Source organism: Penicillium psychrosexuale, assembly GCF_028828465.1.
Source record: "Penicillium psychrosexuale strain IBT 29551 chromosome Unknown utg000004l, whole genome shotgun sequence".
NCBI classification, from domain to species: Eukaryota; Fungi; Ascomycota; class Eurotiomycetes; order Eurotiales; family Aspergillaceae; genus Penicillium; species Penicillium psychrosexuale.
The window spans coordinates 8,094,325-8,111,030 of record NW_026643189.1 but is presented as its reverse complement, the minus strand read 5'-3'; the positions used below and the strand labels follow the sequence as shown (position 1 = coordinate 8,111,030).

General features: G+C 46.4%; 8 protein-coding genes across 8 annotated transcripts; 3 read left to right on the top strand and 5 right to left on the bottom strand.

Moving 5' to 3' along the window:
• Positions 1-96: 96 nt before the first annotated feature.
• Positions 97-345, bottom strand: N7518_008947 (uncharacterized protein; the record flags this gene model as incomplete). The annotated part of the gene is made up of 1 exon (XM_057189874.1): positions 97-345. One exon carries the CDS (start codon positions 343-345, stop codon positions 97-99), a length of 249 nt encoding a protein of 82 aa, XP_057041577.1.
• Positions 346-438: 93 nt separating this feature from the next.
• Positions 439-678, bottom strand: N7518_008946 (polyketide synthase; the record flags this gene model as incomplete). Its single annotated transcript, XM_057189873.1, has 1 exon — positions 439-678. The coding sequence occupies one exon, from the start codon at positions 676-678 to the stop codon at positions 439-441; it is 240 nt and encodes a 79-aa protein (XP_057041576.1).
• A 2,637-nt stretch (positions 679-3,315) lies between these two features.
• On the bottom strand, positions 3,316-4,864 carry N7518_008945 (Carboxylesterase type B; the record flags this gene model as incomplete). Its single annotated transcript, XM_057189872.1, has 3 exons — positions 3,316-4,013; positions 4,091-4,736; positions 4,790-4,864. 3 exons carry the CDS (start codon positions 4,862-4,864, stop codon positions 3,316-3,318), a joined length of 1,419 nt encoding a protein of 472 aa, XP_057041575.1.
• An 818-nt stretch (positions 4,865-5,682) lies between these two features.
• N7518_008944 (Hsp70 family protein) lies at positions 5,683-7,914 on the top strand (the record flags this gene model as incomplete). Its single annotated transcript, XM_057189871.1, has 9 exons — positions 5,683-5,779; positions 5,841-6,463; positions 6,522-6,588; positions 6,649-7,016; positions 7,075-7,181; positions 7,231-7,343; positions 7,405-7,430; positions 7,499-7,652; positions 7,706-7,914. The coding sequence occupies 9 exons, from the start codon at positions 5,683-5,685 to the stop codon at positions 7,912-7,914; spliced, it is 1,764 nt and encodes a 587-aa protein (XP_057041574.1).
• Positions 7,915-9,092: 1,178 nt separating this feature from the next.
• Positions 9,093-9,723, top strand: N7518_008943 (lysozyme; the record flags this gene model as incomplete). Its single annotated transcript, XM_057189870.1, has 2 exons — positions 9,093-9,347; positions 9,430-9,723. The coding sequence occupies 2 exons, from the start codon at positions 9,093-9,095 to the stop codon at positions 9,721-9,723; spliced, it is 549 nt and encodes a 182-aa protein (XP_057041573.1).
• A 678-nt stretch (positions 9,724-10,401) lies between these two features.
• On the bottom strand, positions 10,402-10,891 carry N7518_008942 (uncharacterized protein; the record flags this gene model as incomplete). The annotated part of the gene is made up of 2 exons (XM_057189869.1): positions 10,402-10,686; positions 10,853-10,891. 2 exons carry the CDS (start codon positions 10,889-10,891, stop codon positions 10,402-10,404), a joined length of 324 nt encoding a protein of 107 aa, XP_057041572.1.
• Positions 10,892-11,859: 968 nt separating this feature from the next.
• N7518_008941 (threonine/serine exporter family protein) lies at positions 11,860-14,373 on the bottom strand (the record flags this gene model as incomplete). The annotated part of the gene is made up of 1 exon (XM_057189868.1): positions 11,860-14,373. One exon carries the CDS (start codon positions 14,371-14,373, stop codon positions 11,860-11,862), a length of 2,514 nt encoding a protein of 837 aa, XP_057041571.1.
• A 1,884-nt stretch (positions 14,374-16,257) lies between these two features.
• On the top strand, positions 16,258-16,440 carry N7518_008940 (uncharacterized protein; the record flags this gene model as incomplete). The annotated part of the gene is made up of 1 exon (XM_057189867.1): positions 16,258-16,440. The coding sequence occupies one exon, from the start codon at positions 16,258-16,260 to the stop codon at positions 16,438-16,440; it is 183 nt and encodes a 60-aa protein (XP_057041570.1).
• Between the last annotated feature and the right edge of the window lie 266 nt (positions 16,441-16,706).

Below are 16,706 nucleotides of genomic sequence, written 5' to 3'. Positions count from 1 at the left end.
CATGTTTGTGTTTATTTCATGTTCTTTTCATTTTTCACTTTATTTTCGCTTTTCTTTCTATTTACTGTTCATCTCAATGTCGGGATGTCATGACAACTAGTTGTACGGTCGAGCTGCGTTGGGGTTTCCTTGGCGATGTAAAACGCTGTCGCCAAGCGCAATATCTGATGCCAGCATGCAGAGACCCACTGGCCAGAGGGGACTAGCACGGATATACAACAGTTCGTCCCCAGTCTCAAGCCTATCTGTTCCAGCGGTGCTTTCAGCGCGGGATGAGTGGTGCTGGTCGCATAGGCCGAGCTTTTCAAGACGAGCCAGCCTCTTTGAGAGTTGCGTTTCATTCATTGCCTAATGCCTGTATATGATGCAAGTGGTAGGTGTTTCCTCCCGTATTTAGAAGTCGAGTTGTCGAGAGCTTCTCCGCAGTCTCCTGGAGTTTTAAGACTGACCGGCGAGTTGATCAGCGATTTTGATATCTTGTTCAAATGTGCTGGGACACTGCGCAACCTCCCCAAGGCCTAAGCCCACCGTCACCATACCATCTAGCTGTTTGTCATGCGAGACTGCCTGACCACGGAAATGTGCTGCTGTGATGGAGCCAACTTGCACATAGTGTCTGGACGTCGCGTTTCTGTTTGTTTTCTGTACAAGTTTTACGTCGCAGTATCCTGTCAGCATGTCGGCAATAGTCCAAGATCGATTCGGACATAATCCAGATGCTTGATGGTGCACGTAGGGGTAAGTAAGCTACCTTGGTGAATATTTTTAACCAATCAGAGTGTGAATCTTGATCTGAGATACTATAGGGAATTAATTAGACCCAGTAAGTACGGAGTAAATTCTACCTTATTTGCTTCATTTGCTTCACCAGTCTTGGAAATAAATAGCAAAAAGAAAGCAATGACCGCGACTTGAACGCGGGACTTCGAGATTTGCACTTAGGATGATGTTAGTATTGAGGCGACTAGTCACTTTAGAAGCGAAGATACATACATCTCACACTCTACCACTGAGTTACCACTGCAGATGACGATGGAGCACAAATATAATATGTTATATTAGACTTACCCTTTAAATTAAGCTTATATACTAATTCCCATCGGATATATTCATTGACGACGCGTAATTCTTACACAAGGCCCGGGGATAGAGGACACGGCAAGACTTGCGGAATTACTACGAGATGGTGGGATCCCATCGGCGCTCTGGGGGGACTTTGTCCGTTAGTATGTCGTTCACAGCCCTTAGTATTGATTTACCGACGCATACGATATTGGCCGTCAGCCTCTATCCGACGAATCTGCCCCTTATCTAGACGAATTTAACAAATAGTGTGGGCTGGCTCTCTGTGATCGACGTCCCGAGGTCGCCTACGTATCTGCACGCCTATATATGAGCTCCCAAAGACTGGGGATTCATTCAACGACTCGTTTCATCTATTTATTATTGGATACACCGTAGACCGAGTGAGTTTAGACTCTGCGTATCTTGAATTCTGATTTGGTTGATTATAAAGGACATGAGGCATACCTAATTGCGTATTCACTTTGGTGTGATTGAGAGTGCAGATATATAGACATAAATAGACGTTGCAGCCCGGCTCAGCATAAGGTTACATGAACAGGATCCTGCTCATACCCGCGTATCTACTCGTGCTATCCACATCGTATCCTTTAGCTAGCCCGCACTATAAGCCTGATTCATAGCAATCAGTCTTTCCGAGTAAACTCGTCTCTTTTATAAAATCATCCTATAGTATGTAAATAAAGAAGCTTACTCATCATATGGGTGCCATGGTCTAGTGGTATGACGACACATTGTGGTACAACAATGATCTGTGTTAGCCCCGGTTCGATTCCGGGTGGCGCCAATTATTTTTTTCCTTCCCTTTTCTCTCTCACTTATACCAAGTAGTAAGTAGACCAGTCAAAAACCAATTTTCTGCTGTAGTGTAATAATCTAAGAGAAGAAAAAGCCATAAACCTAAGAATATATCAGCTTTACTTGATGTAGCCAAAATTTGTCGCCATTTCATCTTTTCGGTGCCATGGTCTAGTGGTATGACGATACATTGTGGCGACATGATTCTGTAATTCTGTATTAGCCCCAGTTCGATTCCGGGTGGCGCCAATTATTTTTTTCTAACCTCCACACTAGCACGGAGTATCACTCATGTCGCTCATGGGTGAATTCGTTTGCAGGACTTTGCTAAAGATTATGGTGTTCAGACCGCCTTCGGGCTGTTTTGTGTTATCTTATTGGCTTATTGCTTCCTACCGCCTACGGGTAGTTCTGCCCGCCGTACCCCATCAAAATCCGTACTCCTTTCCACCTCATTTCCCTATACAACATAGTATATTGCATGGAATCATCAGTGAACGATGTGATGATGTCTGCTTAAATGGTGACTTTCGACCTGGAAAAGCTTACAACAGTCTATCCTATAAAGATTCACCCACCTCCACTTTATTTTTCTGGGCGCATAAGTAGCGTGGTATATGATTCGGTATCTTTACAGATTCAAAATAGTTTAATATCCAAGCAATTGTGCTCTCAACCCTAAATTTAATATATAGTAGGGCCCCCGAGCATCACTAACTGCCTAGCATTCATCTGGCATATTACAAATTGACAAATTCAAGGGTTATACAATATAGAAGAGAGGAATCAGAGGGACTCTATATAATACAAAATATAAGCTTAATACTAGGGTCTAAGACTAATTAGGGAAATATTAGCAGATCTATGCGCCACTAGAAAAGTGGGTGGGTGAATCTTTATAGGGTAGACTGTTGTACACAAAAAGAAGCCTTGCCTAATAACTACTCGGCCCTGGTCTGTCTTCTATGATCATGGGGAAAAGAATAAAAAAAAAAAGAATGGCGCCACCCGGAATCGAACCGGGGCTAACACAGATCATTGTTGTACCACAATGTGTCGTCATACCACTAGACCATGGCACCAAGAAGCTGAAAATTGCAAGAAATTTGGCTATATCAAGAAATTGTTTCATCTACACCTACAGAAGCGCAGGTATTTCAGTTATAGTCTAAACAGCCCGAATATAATGCATTTATCAAGTAAGTAGGGAGATGGTGGCTTTGAAACATGCGAGCACGAATATTTGAAAGCATCGTAACTCAGTCACAAGCCAGAGAAACACAAAACCATAAAATCTCTAACTAAAAACAATCGGTCCGAAAATGACAATCTTGTGGACAAACTTAGTAAACATATGAGAGTAATAACAGTCTGGTTTCTGCCAAGGGAGATCGAAAGGTAGCATGCTTCAAAAACAACGAAAGCTTGCTGTTTTCAAATGTTCTCCTTAGCTCCCTTCTTTGGTTTGCCCTTTGGTACAGGTTTCTTTGTACGACCTTTCACTGTTTTCTCAATCTTCGCTTTCTTGGGCTGCCTTTTCTTCCTTCTTGTTGGGACCATATCCTCGTCCGAGGAATGAGTTGGGAATGCATCCTCATCCGAGGAATGAGCAAGACCAGCCCGCCCCACAAGGTCTTCCACAAGAACGTGAGCTTTGCCGATCCGCACTTCCGGAGTTCCTCCCTCTCTGTTCCATGCTCCGGTTCGAAAGAAATATGGTTGGATAATTGCGAGTACTTCATGGCCATTGAGTCTAGACTCACGCTCAAAGAGCAATTGGATACGTGCTGCTTCAAGTACCTTCGAGCTAAGTTGAAACTCGGTTGGAATTTCATCTAAAAGTCGCCATTCCAGTAACGGTTGGGATGTGGCCAAGTCCCTTGCAGCTTTAGCCATCTGGAAGTATACATTGCCAAGGCTTTTCTTCATTTTGTCTTCGTCTTCGTGTTTGAGGAGGCATCGGAAGGTCTTGTCTTCGAGTTTAGCGGCAGCGAACTGATAGGCCTTGGCCTTCATAAGGGCCTCATTTGCGAGCCCAAAGGTAGGATCGCGTTTCATTAACATGGTGCTGTACCTGACATTAGCAAGGCGTATTGTCTGCGCCCGCCAGTGGTGAGCAAGCTGTGGCTCCGCTAAAAAAACAAAAAAAAACACGCCGTGTTAGCTTTGAAGCTTCATAAAAAGATCACACATTCAAGGAGTAGGTCACCTTTCAGAAACTTCTTGTACATAGTATGTAGGTGGGTGCCGAAAGGGGCCTCAATGCCTTCGCTGTTCAGGAATTCACCATCGGCATCCAAATACCAGAAAGGGTTTGACCAGAATAGTCTCATGCAATCTTTGATAATGATCATCGATGCAAAGACACGCAGAATGTTGTACCGTATGTTAGGCGGGAGCCGCGAGACCGTTCTGTCGAAGTCATCTTGAACAACCCAACCTTTTAAGCTCTCAATGACATCCTTTTTTTGCTCTTGAGATAAGCTTTCACACCTGCTTCTTCTGGTTTTGTTGCAATAGTATGCTGCCCAAGATTCACACTGAATCGTTTGATGGTTGAGTTCAAGTTCCCATTGGGACAAGGGGAGTTCGGGCCAGCATTCGTAACATCCGTTCAGGAACTGTCGATCATTTCGGAGAGAACGGATATTAGTCCAGCAGATTTCAAGCGCATCCTTCAGCTCCTCAATACATTTTTGTTGCTCTTCAAATGTGAGAGCCGGTTTGACAGAGTCTTCCTCGTCTTCCACCCACCAAGGAATCTCTCCATTCTCCCTTTTGATCCTTTTGATCCTTTTGATCCTTTTTGCTTCTTCTTCTTCTTCTTGTATGCGATTCCACTCCCTAACATCCATCTGCTGAGGTTTAGGTCTGAATTCCTAGTCGGGCTTTGGAATGGAGATCTCACAGTCTTGATGGGGGATTTCACCACCGGCTTGGCAACTTCCTCCAGAACTCTTTTGTCGGCTTTAGAACTAGACATGGTTGAGGGGATTTCGAAATTTCTGGAGATATGGTAAGGAAGAAGCAACTGCCATAGGGGGGTAGAAGCTATCTAAAACCGTGGTGAGATCAAGACGTTTTGGTTTCTTTCAAACTCGTAATGATTTGAAATGATACAGGGCTGAGCCCGGAGATACTTTTCTTTGTTTAAAAGGGGCGCTGGATACGCCACTGCAAGGATATCTGTTTCTTCCCGTCTGTTATTTGCGAACCAGCTCTTCGCTTTGTTCCCAAATGGATTTTCTTCTTTCATCTTTTATTTCCAGTCATAGACGAGATATTTGAGAAGCACTAGAGGGTCAAGAGTCCCTTTGAAAGAAAGCAGAAGTGAACAAATGGAAAGTGTCATATGTCCAAGTTGATGTCTCGGCCCAATTTCCAACAGAACTACTACGGTTGCTGGTTGGATTATTATCTATATGCCTGGCCCAAGTAGATGATATGATCTTTCTGTGATTTCTTGAAAACATGGGGCGCATAGATCGACGATGGTAGAAGTCACCTTTTTTTTTGGAATTGCCAGATAAACATATAGAAAGTAGGTATTAAACCATCTAGAATATCAAAGAAAAAAAGGGTTTCTGCGGCCATCATCTTAGCAACAGGTTAGGTTTGGCTCAACGAACTTGTCTTGGAATCTAATAGATGAGGTGGGTTGAAACAAGCCTAGGTTTCGCTTCTCACGAAATGGTTGATTCACAGGTCACGACTTAAATGGAGGATTCCAGACGGCCCTTCCATGCGGCTAAATCAAGTTCTCTGATATATGGTGGTACCCGAACACACAGGATTACCATCATGAATAGCTTCGTACAACAATCTCAATCCGCGTCAATGTATTGCAGCCCATCCCCGAGACTCGTCGTTGGCATTGACTATGGAACATCAGGCACTGGTAAATATGCCAACCGTTCGCATTATGCAATGAGGGACACAGCTTATATATAGTCATCTAGGAGTCACCATCCACCTAGTTGAAGGTAACAATGTCGCTCCTGGAAAGCGCATAGAATGGCCCCTCGGCGACAAGGAGCGGAAAGTGCCATCCAGGATAGCATACCCTGCCGATAATCCATCTTTCACCATGCTTTCTCCCTGCTGGGGCTTTGACATAGAGCCTGACATGAGGGCATACTCGTTTACCAAGCTATTTCTGGATAGCAACGCAGAGTTAGCCCAGTTTGATGACGAGGTTCTGCAACAAACTGTCTCTCTTGGTAATCCTCACCAAGCTCTCCACCCTGACAAGAACAAAGCCCCCGTGGATATTGTTGCCGACTACCTATCTCATGTGTTGAAATTTGTGTGGAAGACAATTCAAAATGATTCAGATCAGTCACTCAAACATCTGCCTGTCAACCTTCGATTCACCATTCCTGCAACATGGTCTGATCGGGGCCAAGATCTGAGCAGGCAGGCCGTGATTCGGGCGTGGAATTTCAAGAGACCCCAAGATACGCTTACGCTGATGCATGAGCCTGAAGCGGCCGCAGAAAGTGTACATGCCGAACTCAAGTATCAAGATGTGCTACGGGCTGGAGACGGGATTTTGGTCTGCGACTGTGGCAGTGGGACAGTTGTACGTCTTCTTCCTGCATTACCACTAGTCAAGGGCCCTGTTAACTATTTACTTCAAGGATATCACGTCGTACCTTGTTATGGATAGTACCGGTTCTAAATTATCGAGGATAACTGCGATGCAAGGCAAGTGAGATGATCATTGCTTCTATTATCATAACCAGACGCTGACTTGGCTTGATGCAGGGGCAAAGTGTGGAGGCGCAGCTATTGACAGTCGACTCTTTGATCTTTTGAAAAGGCGACTTCCCCAGCAAGCCTTCGATCACCTGAACTATCTTATCGCCCCAGGAAGCGTCTTTATGACTGAGTTCGAACGAGTCAAAAGGGTGTTTTCAGGTAACGAAGAAGAAATGTCTTTCAATTTACCACTCGATATCAGAATAGGTCGGTCGGCTTGCACAATGCCATACTTTGATCAGGACACGGGCGAATTTATCCTTACAGTCGAAGACATTCAGTTACTGTTTGACCAAGTCATCCGCAACATCATTGGTCTGGTCCGCTCACAGATTATAGCTGCATACAGAGCATACGGTGACTCAGTGGTCAACGTGAGCATACTACTGCTTCAGGTGAACTTCGGTTACAGGGCTAAAGTGAGACTTCTAGAAAATTGTCCTTGTGGGAGGGCTAGCATCATCACCTTACCTTCAACGTGCACTTCGTCAATGTTTCGAAGTCCCAGGATTGTCCGTCACTGTTAAAAAATATGAACCGTAAGTCTTCTTAATCGATTGATAATCGTACTTGCTAACATATCCCAAGTATTATGGCTGTTTCTGATGGGTCGGCACTTGCAGCCTCACGCGAATTAGAGGCCGGAAGCCCTCGGGTGAGAAGTCCTCGCCATTATGGATTTGGATCCCCTTCATGCCGAGGTAGGCTTTATTTCCGCTACATGAAACAGTTGAGACCCTTTTAATAAGCAACTGGAAACAGAGAAGATAGAATGGACAATCGTCGAGGTAAGTCTCACGCAGCCCGGCTGTATCCTACCCTATCGGCAAAATCACTTCTGACGGAGACGTACCAGGGCAAGCAATACCAACAAGGAGTCACCTATACCCATACACCCCAATGGTCATATCAGCTGTACCAGGAGGGCGATTTCAAGGCGATGACGATCCCAGTCTATTCTTGCGGACTACCAAATCCACCAGACGGCGCGCACGTTGCTCGATTAAACGGTATGAACCTTCAGTGTGGTGTGTAAAATTATGTACTTGCTAACATACTTCAGATGTAACACTTGTGGGGTTAATTGTCGCTGACTTATCCTCTCTGGATCTTGGAGGTCTCGGTCCTGAACTGGATGCGCATGGGCGGATGCTCTATAGGCTAGATTATCTTGTCAGGTACATTTTTGACGCGGAAAACAGAGCCTTGCACTGTACCGTGCAGGCACTTGGAAAGGTAATTGGAACATTGAGCCTTCAACTGCGCTTTTGAAAACTCGACATAGCTGATGGGCATGATGTTTCGCCTGGGGAGGCGGTGGTGATCATTCAACCTAGGAACAGCAACTACAACCAAATCTTCTAGTTGGCTGTGACAGATAATTGAAAGTGAGCGCAATGGTTGCTAAATTTTGAAATAATTCATCGCGGTTTCGTCGTAGAGACCATAATCCGGTATAAATACATCCTGCGATGCACCATACCCGAACAAGACCGGAATCATCAACTAAGATCCTGAAATGCACTTTTGTTATCTAGCTTTTTTTGTACGACCTCTACCCTAGAAGGTCACTCGGGTGAATCCTTGTTGCCGTATTCTGTCAATATTCTCAACATCAGTGCCTTCGGTTTAGATATGAAATTACCAACTTAATTTGTAGCCCTACCATGACAGCTTTTTAGCCTTAGTTTACTCTATCGACCCTCATAGGTTGTTCTACTCTTTGCTCTAATATCCTAGTCATCTGCATCGCCGAAGCTAATGATCTATGTCGAAGGTTATACATAGAAAAAGTCTTTACAATGCCTTTTTCTGCCGTCTAAATCAAAAAAAGGTGGTATCTAAAAAGGACTACATCTGAAAATACCACAAAGACAGAGGCCGTATTCAGACGAGTAAATGGCACATATCATTGTGGGGTAATTTAGGTATAAAACGCCTTCTCTACATCAATTTCCTAATTAGGGCACGCCACGTGATATAAATCTGCTGGTTAATCAAAATGTAACATAGGACCCTGAAAGACGGCAGTGTGGAAAAGAAGAAGAAATGGAGATTGGATGCTGTGGGGTGATGACGACATATAAAAACGCACTAGTCTGGCGTGACGATCCCAATTAATATAAGTAGATAGGAAGTACCGAGGCTGTAATCCGGCAAGCCAGTAAAAGTACGCCAGCCCGCACGAGAGTCACTCGGGTGGCTTTGGGTCTTTCAGGGTCTTGAAACACGGGAAACTGAGGAAGTCACTGTAACCCTACGATGTATGTATACCTACGATCTACATAAAGGATTCCAGAGTTGGCGGCATTTTGCGAGCTGATTGGAGATAAACAGGACAGCACTAGACAAGATGAAATATATAAATCATCAACATCTGCTCCTCAAATGCATAACCTCCCCAAACCCACTGGATCATAATCCCACAAGTTCAACTCCCAAAAGCCAGCATGTCGTTCAAGCTCCTGCTTGCCACCCTCCCAGCCCTGGCATTTGCTGCCTGCACCGGTCCCGCTGTCAACACCAACGGCCTTGATCTAATCAAGAGCTTTGAATCCTTCCAAGCAAACGTCTACGATGATGGCTACGGCAATCCCACCATCGGCTACGGCCATCTCTGTAGCGACTCCACTTGCTCGGAAGTGACATTCTCCAAGCCATTGACCGAGGATACAGCGAGCCAATTGCTTGCCAAAGACCTAGTGGTAAGTCCCTACAAGCACTCTTCCTCCCTAAAACCCCATCATGTAGGTATCTAATGAATGTACTGTCTAACCTGGAAAGCAGACCTACCAAAATGGCGTAACAAACGCCCTTGCCACCGCGGTCACTCTGAACGACAACCAGTACGCGGCGCTCGTTTCATGGACGTTCAACGTCGGCGTCGGGAACATGCAGTCATCCAGTCTAGTCAGCCGCATGAATGCCGGTGAGAATGTGGAGACTGTGGCATCTGAGGAATTGCCCAAGTGGAATAAAGCCAATGGGGCGGTTGTTGCTGGGCTAACGCGCCGGCGAGCTGATGAAGTGAAGCTGTTCGAGGAGGCTTCTCAGACCAAGGCTTTGCCTGTTGGCTGTTAAGTCAGGACTTGTATAGGTAGACTTTGGCTATCTTTTATCATTGGAGGTATAGGGGACGATGAATTCATTGTTGATTAATGAATGCATAAACCTACTTTCAATGAAGTCCGATGTTCATATTTGGCAGCTTTGTTTATTCCTTCATACTTCTTCCAGGGTTCCAAGGTTGTTTTCTAAAGACATTTGGATCTAAGATGAAGACACAATAAAAAGGCAATTGCGCCTAATTGTTTATATTTGATACGGATATGTTCATATAACATCAGTTTTCTAGTAATTTCATATAACAGTTTCCTGGTCTAGCGGTTATGATTTTCCGTTAACAAATGCTATTAGCTGATGTTCCGGAAAGGTTCTGGGTTCGATTCCCAGGGAAACTATTTTTAATTTTTTTATTTTAAATACCTAGTTGCTAAGCCTATTCCTATATTCTACATTTGATTTTGTATTCTTGGTTTTAGTTTTGTTAGGTCGCAAAATTCATACAAGTGACCGGGATATATATTGTCAACATGTATGTGATCTGGTCATGATTTTTTCAGTCTTGAAGCTGTCATTAGAGTCATTAGATAGGCTCTTTAATGCATTGACATACAGGTGAAAGTGTCCCTTCACCATGCTATATACCCCTCCATCTTTGGGGGTCTCGCCAGCGAGAACCACCCAATCTTCCCCCATTCACCACCACCTCCGCAACCATTCTCCCACGCGCCCCCAGAACGTGGGCACATCTTCCTCCACCCTGAGTACCCCACGCAGTGGAGACTTCACTCGTGGGTATGGGCGGCCGCGGCCACGACGACGGCGAGACTTCCCCGAGGCACTGCCAAACTTATGCTTGGCAATTTGGCGTTTGCACACGGCGAGCTGCTCGTTCAGCTCCCGTTGCATTTGCTGCAAGCCGTGGTAGGTCACCAACAGCTTGTGGAGGTCATCGAGCGCTGGCTTGCGCTTCTTCCTCGCCTGGATGGGAAATGTTAGTTTCATAGAATATCGACTGATTCAAGGGAAGGTCAGGGCTCACCCGCGAGGAATCATGCTCAGCTGAGCGCTTTCTCTTCCTTATGCTCGTAGGCTGTCTTGAGCCAGATTGTGCACGTAGGTCAGTGGACATTGGGTTGAGACTCACCAATAAGGGCTGCGCGTACTCACTCCCGCTGGTATCCATGTTGTTTTGTGCGGGGATACGAAGAGAGAGGTGAATATGAAGAGAGGATACAGCAATCTTGTATGATTTTATACCATGAGATTATAGGCACTGCGTATTTGAATAGCCATTGTCCTTATTGTGTAGGAAGATGACATAGGGTGTCAATAAGCGCACAACAATACCATCTCTGATTCACCAGAAGGACAATGAGAATTCAATATATGATAATAAATGATAACAATCTCATTGGAGAGGGAGATTGTTCCCTGATGTGAAATCAAACTGAATAGAAAAATAAAGAACAAGTGATGAAAAAGTGAGAGATTCACCAAATAAACCATGAATAGTATAGTCGAGGGTAGCACATGAGACCACGGCTGAAGGTAATATCATGCTGCTTGTGCTTCGAAGCAGGTCTGAATATTGAAAGTGTTGAAAACCCTTTGTAAGAGAAAGGCAGAGAGAGTGCTTGACGCATTTCGAGCTCTCCAATCCTAAGCTGCTACGAAAGAACACGATTTACCATCTTCACACCCTCTATTCCATGGGATCTTGTTTACTCACACCTATGTCGATTCCATAGCAGCCATTCGCACCGAGCTTCCTAATCAGTAGGCTTGGAATATAGTTATGATTCTTCGCATGGTGGATCGTCTCTGCTATTGTGGTACGGCGAGTTCAGTGTTGCAATGTTTCACTACGGCCATAAAGCTCCAACACGAGGCGAGAAGAATGCACCATATTTTTACTATCAGATATGCATGATTGTTGGCATCTTGTCCAAGTCCTGTGAATCGTTTATTATTGTTGATCATGTCTAAAAATGATATCGCTCAATGACGCTCCCGTATAAGTTGTAAGTCTATGAAATGCAGAGTAAATCCCAAACGCTAAATTTTCGCTGATAACCCCGAAAAGGAAAAAAGAAAAAGGCAGAATCATGACACGTATAGAACAGGAAAATGGTGAAAAATGCAAATAAATGACTAGAAGCTGAACAGACCGGTGCGCTTTTTGCCGTAGGGGTAGACAACCAAAGCCGCGATAAACAGCCCGACTGTGATACCGATCGCGACTTGGATCATGCCGAAACCAAGACTGGCAACTGAAGTTTCAGAGAGAGAGCTGGAATATGAACTAGTCCCATTATTTTCAAGGTTCTGACGAACTTCGTCGGCGTATTTGATGCCCGCAATCAGAGAGCCACTAGAAGCAAGGCCAGAGGGGACCAGCACAAATATACCAGGAAGAATGGCGGTGGCGGCATGGCCATGCCAGAGCCGACTGTACAGATTGCCTAGCACACCGATAGTGAATGCACCGACGGTGTTGGCGACTTCTGATTGGGCGCCGAGCTTGGTCGTGCTGAAATAGTTGGCGACGTACCCGGACAAAGCGATGAAAACCATGACGGGCATCTGCTTCAATTTTCCATGGTTCACAATGGCTAGAAAAATAGCGTAGACAGCCACGAAGGGGAATGTGCGTGCATAAACCGACCCATAGACATCCAGGCCTGAACACGTAGATGCAGATGTCGCATTGCCATCCATTAGTCCGTAGATCGTAGTCCCCACTGTAATACCATAGCCCAAAAAGAGGGAGTAGATAATGGAATACACCATACGGATCGAACCGGCGATGATCTGGTGAGATTGCAGCTCCAGACTGCTACAAAGGACCATGAATCCAGGGAGAATCAGAGCGATAGATGACTGTGCCATAGCGGAGAAGCAGAAAAGTGGTTCGGATTTACCATTGCGGGTAACCATGATGCTGCCAAATGCGCGGGCGAGGAAGGAAGTCAGAATAGCAGCAGTAACCTCAAAGACGTTGGAGTAGAGAGTCGACCGTGGGGCGAGAACGTGCTGCATCAGTCCAACAATGCAACCGAGGCAGAAGATGATGGGCATATCGATCGGTCGCGCTTTAAAAGCGAACGGGCCGACCGCTGCACTAGCAAAACCGTAAACCAGGACCAAGATCCATTTACTGAATCTGGGCTTGCGCTGCATAATCTCGTCCAGTTCCTGAGTTGCCTCCTCGACGCCGATAAGATCGTGGACGACATTCTTGTAAACGTTGTGTGTATCAGCAAGGCGACCAAGGTCGACTCCTTGCACCATCCGTACAAGCTTGACTTCGGCCGTGCGTGTAGTAGGATCATCAAAGGACATGATCATGCAACCGGGCAGATATAAGAATTGGCCCGAAACTTCCAAGACCCTGGCGGTCATTTGCATATACTCCTCCAGACGATGGGTCGGCGCTCCGTATCGCATAAGCGCACGGCACAGCTGCATGATATACCGCTGACGTGCAATGATCTCTGCGATATGGACGGTAACACGGATCTCATCTTCTAGACGGGTCTTGCGCTTGCTCTTCCCCCGTTTCTTTTGCATACCGGGAGCGGCCTCAACCGCGGCAGGCAGGCTAGCCGTGCTGAGGTTCATGGAGGCATTGACCAACGACGAGGTGGACCGATGGGCTGACTTCTTGTACCATTTGAGCTTTTCCTTGCGTGGGGTGGCGGTACCAGAGGCTGGCAGAGACGCAGGGATAAGGGGCGAGATGTAACCCTTCTTCGGGGTGGAGATACTGGAAGACACCTGAGTGTCACTGTCGGAGTCATCGGTGATGACACTTTCCGGGCGCGAAGAGCTCCCGCTCTGGGCGACCTGAAGCTTCAGCAACTGCGACAGAATGCCGCCGCCGACTCCACTAGACCGTCTCCGCTGCGTAAAGGCGCTGATCAAGCCCTCGGGAGTTGTCTGTCCCGACCGCTGATATGCGCCCCGAGGTTTGCGCTTCCGTAGCTGATCCTGAACCGCGGTCATGCTGCGCACCAAGCGATGAGCCTCGGCGCTAGGAGGCGGCTCAATAAAATTCTCACCACTCTCCAATGCGTGCGCTCGGTCGGCGTCATGGCGGGCGCGGCGGGCCTGCAGCTCCTCGAGTGGGATACCGCTGTCGAAGTCGTCTGGGTTGTAAGAGGCATTGAGCGGCTCGCCCTCATCCGTGGGGCGACCGAGGCGTTCCGTCAAGCGGCTAGTTTTCTGTCGCAACAGATGACCGGTAGCTCTGAACCGGTCGCGGGCCGAGGTCGCCCGGTCCATTTTACCTGCGAAATCATGTTTCTCGGTTTCGTCAAACTCGGGCATATGCACATTGGAGCCGCGCCGGGAATGGGCCGGGGCTGGCGGGGTGATGGTTCCGGATAGCGGGATTTCGTTGAGGTCTGACTGCGGCAGTAACGGTCGTGACAGGGGATCGGAGTCATTTTCGTTTCGGCGTAGACTCATCGAGCGAAAGCGAACCCTATGATGGGATCGGCTCCCACGGCGGGTGGGTGGCTCGATCCCGGCATTGTATTGGTTGACATCGACGGTGGCTTCACGCTCGAGGCTATGACGATCACCGGGATTGTCAATGATTGGGAGAGGGTATTCCGCGTATTCTTCACTTGGGCTTGGGTGTGGGTTGATGATGCCCGACATGAAGGGGGATTTGGGTGAGCTCGGTGGCTCGGTAAAAGATTATCCGAGAGCTGCAAGTCGTTTATGCAAGGCACAAGGCACAACGAATGGGAGAAGGCAAGTTAAAAGAATAATATATGAAAAGATGAACGGTGAAAAAGAGAGTAGGATTAAGAAGAAAGAAGAGTTTTTCCCTTTTGATAAGGCTAGAACAGGATCAAATGGCGAAACCAAGGAATTGCCAATCTAAGAATTCCCTCAATGCGGATTTCAGTTCGGGTCTTGGATAGTTAAAATAGTTAAAAAAGACTTCAAACCAGGGAGTCTAGATCTTCTAGATAATGAAATCATAATAATACATAGACTTATATGCACATCTTCTACCATGGCCTTTATAGGCCCAACCCTAAGTCTACCCGCTGTTTAACCCTCCAACTGCACATCCATGGATATATGCACACTGGCATATCCCCTCTCTCATTCGGCAACTCTAGAATTGGAACTCCGTAGAGTACGTACAACCTGCACATCAGCTAGGTGGTGTGGGTCATATTGTGGCGATCTTGGTGTGTCCAGTGGTATTGACACCGAGCCATCCGGGCTAAAGTGTTTATGTATGGTTCGTGCATGTTCTTATATATACTTTATATAAATGCTTTGTGAATGGTTTCCTTGCCCTTTCCTTCTGGTTTCGTCCTTATCTTTGGCACACACCTAGAGACTTCACCCCTTAGGCCGCATTTGATCTGCCTAAAACGTCGATCTTGACCCACGTCTTGGGTGTAGTCTGCTACTTCGCAGCCACCTCCTGAAATAGAGTGGAGTGAAAAGGATCCAAGTCCCTTGCAAATCTGATGCCATTATCCCCTGTGATATGAATCAAAGGAAAGGGTTAATCAGACAGTTAGAAGTCAGATTTATAGATAGAAACATGACCCACTGGACCCTCGGGATTCACGCAGAACATTACGAATCGCCGATAGCTCACGGCCCACGCCACCCGGTGGAGTCAAAATGGATGGCGTAAATCTGTGCGGTTACACATGATTCAATGGTTTAATCTAGTGATCGAGACCCTCTATCCCCTCTATCCCACATGCTATCTTGTACAACACACGCAGTAGCTCTTCCAAGTCCCCTTATCTCAGCTCTGACCGCTCCCTGTTGGAAAAGGTCCGTTCTTAGATCTTGGAAATACCGCTGTTGAGGTATGCTGCGCATGGAAGCCACGCCGCCCAAGGGACGAGGCACCAGAATGCGGTCCGCGCTGCTGTCCACAATTGACCAGACCCGGCCTAAATAAAATAAAAGCAAGGCAGTTAATGCCCGATTTGCATACGCAGTACTTGGCAACCCGGTCAAAGAAAGATTGCGAATCGGTCGCATGGTAAAAGACGTATCCCATCAACCCATATTCATAAATGAGAGTCTAGGCGCAAAGAGCCAGCCTAGTGGAAAATATGGTAATTGCTTGAAGCTGGTTATATGTCCCATAGTTTTACTTGCCTATATTCCCTATAAAGAATCACAAGTTGTCTACTCCGTACAGGTGTTCATAATCGTAAAACAATCATGAAAGCCCAGGCCAAGGCTATGTGGCGGATCCTCTGGTGATAGGGGTTACCATGCCAATGATAGACACGGTTAGCCTGAGCAAGAGCGACAGAATAGGGCCCGGTGAAAATACTATATACAATATATAAAAAAAAAATCTCAATTCTAGATGAAGTCGTGGAGATGACCTGGAGATGACCTGGAGATTCCAATCGTCACTGGAAGAAGTGGCAAACCCCCACCATGCAAACCAAACAAACACAAACTGGATGACTAAGCAGGGGCAAGCCCTCATTTAGCATGTGACAGCATGTAACATCCATTCTTTACTCCACCGATACAATTTCGAAGATGCTCGGTATTGCAAGAAGCTTGTTTGCAAGCAACTGCCTGTTGGTGAGTGAGGTTGGCAATTATGACTTTAAAACATCGGAAGATATATTCTTCCTGTTCGAGTCTCGTGAAGAGGGCCAGGTCAATGTCTCGGACGAGGAGAAACTGGTAGCTGGATGGACGAGGGGCGCAAAGCTGTAGGCCTGCCTTCAGCTCCCCCAGAGAGGGCCCGGGTCAGGATAGTAGCATTATGAGGAACAACAAAGCCATCGGGATAAAGAGATAATTCGGAGAGTTGCCCGTTATATTGGGGAATGTCATTCGAAGCTTCCAAGTTTCTGGCGTGGATGTGCTGTTTGAACTATAAAGGCTCCCGGGGGATGTGCGCGAGTTGTCTAGACGGCGTCTTCAATTGATTATTAGGCTATAATAGGATAAAAAATGATATAGACGGCGAATTTTCTGAT